The sequence below is a fragment of the Nymphaea colorata genome, chromosome 13, assembly GCF_008831285.2.
Source record: "Nymphaea colorata isolate Beijing-Zhang1983 chromosome 13, ASM883128v2, whole genome shotgun sequence".
Classification (NCBI taxonomy): Eukaryota; Viridiplantae; Streptophyta; class Magnoliopsida; order Nymphaeales; family Nymphaeaceae; genus Nymphaea; species Nymphaea colorata.
In genome coordinates, this window is record NC_045150.1 from 13,265,978 (window position 1) to 13,268,240 (window position 2,263).

The following is a 2,263-nucleotide window of genomic DNA, read 5'->3' on the forward strand; positions in this document are numbered from 1 at the left end:
TTTGAAAAGTCAAATGTTTATTTCAACATGGGCCTGAGCAGCTGTAGCATCTCCATGATATCATTCTTTATTGTGAATGGACATATCGTTCTTTATTGTGAATGAACAACTTTAATTGAGATTGGTGACTGGTGCAGAGGCAGTTGTTGAAGGCCCCTCACCGTTGTCCATTATCTTGGGGAGGATGCGCAACTGAATCTTTTCCTTCCACACTTGATTTCTATCCTCATAGTTGAATACGCAATGCTCATGTGGGAAGGTTCCAAACTTTACCCACCTGTTGCAATTGCAGAGTTGGAGCATAAATTCCTAATCAGCATAGATGACGAGCATGGCACATTTGAAATGCATGATCAAATACGAGACATGGGAAGAAATATTGTCCAACAGCAGACGCCAGTAGCAAGCAGGTTTTGGGAAAATAACAAAACATTACAAATGCTACAACGAAGAAAGGTAAGTATGAGCTTCTACTCGTTCTTCATTTTCTCTTCTTTTGGTCTTTCTTTATGACAAATGCTCGTCGAAGTCGCATATGGTGGAGAAATGGAACTTAGTTGATCAGCTGTGCCAACTTAGACATGATAGTGGATTCTTGGCTACTAGCCTACTATTAACAACAACGCCTGGATATGTTGCTTTATTTTGCATCTGGCCAAAATTTTGTTATTCCGCTTTAAGAAGCATAGCATAGCTGATCGAGCTAGCTAGATTGGTAAGCATGCACATCATAACTGATTAATTCATTGTTCGTGTGGTTGCCATTCAACACCATAACTGATTAGTTCATTGTTCGTGTGGTTGCCATTCCACATCTCCATTCAGCTTCTCTAGCATCCTCCTCAACCTTATAATTATGTTGTCTTAGCTTCCCGAAATTATCCTCTGAAAACTTGATACTGGAAGGCTCAAACCTCCAACTTCTAATTTTACTTTTTCTTGAGCATAACCATGTGGAACTGAAAAATTGTAGTCTCTGATAGCTGATCTCCTATTGCTTATGATAGTTTGCATAAAGCTATAAATCTAAGTTCTGTCTTCTTTTGAAAGAAAGCTTTAGCAGAAGTCATAAGGCATCACTTCTAGTGCTTTGATGTTTTCATTTTATCAAGGAGCTCATTTTTCTTCTTTCTTTCTGGTGATCTTTCCTATCTCAGGGAACAAAGAAGGTTGAAGCCATTATTTTCCACCGTCACGACGGGCAGCATAATATTCCACCTTTGAACACGATGTCTTTTAGAAACATGGATGAGCTGAGAATACTTGATACAAGCTGCATCAGGATGGAGGGCTCGTATCAATATCTATCCAAATTGTTGAAGTTCCTGAGGTGGTGGCAGTGTCCATTGAAATCATTGCCGATCATCGACTTCGATGTCATGAACATTGTAGTGCTCGACCTGACAGAGAGCATCATAGAGGAGTTTCTAGGTCCAAGTGTGACTAACACGTGGTTTTTTTGTCTCCTTCACTCCCAAGAGGCGAACTACTCGCAGACGTTCAGCCAATTGAAAGTCCTTATTCTCAAGAATTGCAAGAACCTCAAGAGCACCCTCGATTTAGGCTGATTCCAAACACAACCAAATTGGTATTTGAAGGGTGCACCAAGTTCACGAATCGATCGGTGATCTCCAAAGCTTGGTGTGCTTGAACTTGGGAGACTGTCATTCTCTAAAGAAAATACCTGATAGCATCTGTCGGCTAAGTTCTTTGGAGAAGCTCGTCCTGAGGGGGTGTTGGTCACTAGGGGAACTCCCAAAAGAGATTGGTAGGTTGACATCTTTAAAGGTGCTCCAATTAGGCCGAGGGTATATGCAAAGACTTCCGGAGTCTGTTGGCCGGTTGACAAACCTGCAGGAGATGGAAGTCATCTTTTGCACGGACTTGAAGACCATCCCAGACATTTCAAAGTTGCAAGCCCTGCGACGTTTACGCCTGAGCGGATGCTTCCTGCTGATGGATGTTCCTGGCCTTAGCAAACTGAGATGCCTAGAGTCCCTGCTACTCGACGGCCTTAGCAAACTCGTTTTCATATACTTCTTGTCGGCCTGCATTCTGTTTTATCGATCACAATAAAGTAGAGTAAAAAGTATTTTTTTTTTCTCTGGGGTCATCTTATTAATACCTGGCAAAGCATAGGAATATGTGTGTTCATAGGTAACTTTTCATATGCTACCGTCTGCGCGCCTCGTCTGATGGCTTTGAAGTGCTGAGCATGGAGTTGGTTTCGGGACTAAAGTTGGCCCACTGCCTATTTACTAAG

At 42.0% G+C, this 2,263-nt stretch overlaps 1 protein-coding gene across 1 annotated transcript; it reads left to right on the forward strand.

Moving 5' to 3' along the window:
• Positions 1-219: 219 nt before the first annotated feature.
• LOC126410681 (disease resistance protein L6-like) lies at positions 220-2,047 on the forward strand. Its single transcript, XM_050081186.1, has 2 exons — positions 220-456; positions 1,158-2,047. The coding sequence occupies exons 1-2, from the start codon at positions 244-246 to the stop codon at positions 1,566-1,568; spliced, it is 624 nt and encodes a 207-aa protein (XP_049937143.1). The 5' UTR covers positions 220-243; the 3' UTR covers positions 1,569-2,047.
• Positions 2,048-2,263: the final 216 nt, after the last annotated feature.

Excerpts from the sequence above, each read along its gene's own strand:
- LOC126410681 (XM_050081186.1), top strand. The coding sequence starts at position 244 with ATGCTCATGTGGGAAGGTTCCAAACTTTACCCACCTGTTGCAATTGCA. Across the intron at positions 457-1,157 it reads AAATGCTACAACGAAGAAAG|GGAACAAAGAAGGTTGAAGC; the intron begins GTAAGTATGAGC and ends TTCCTATCTCAG.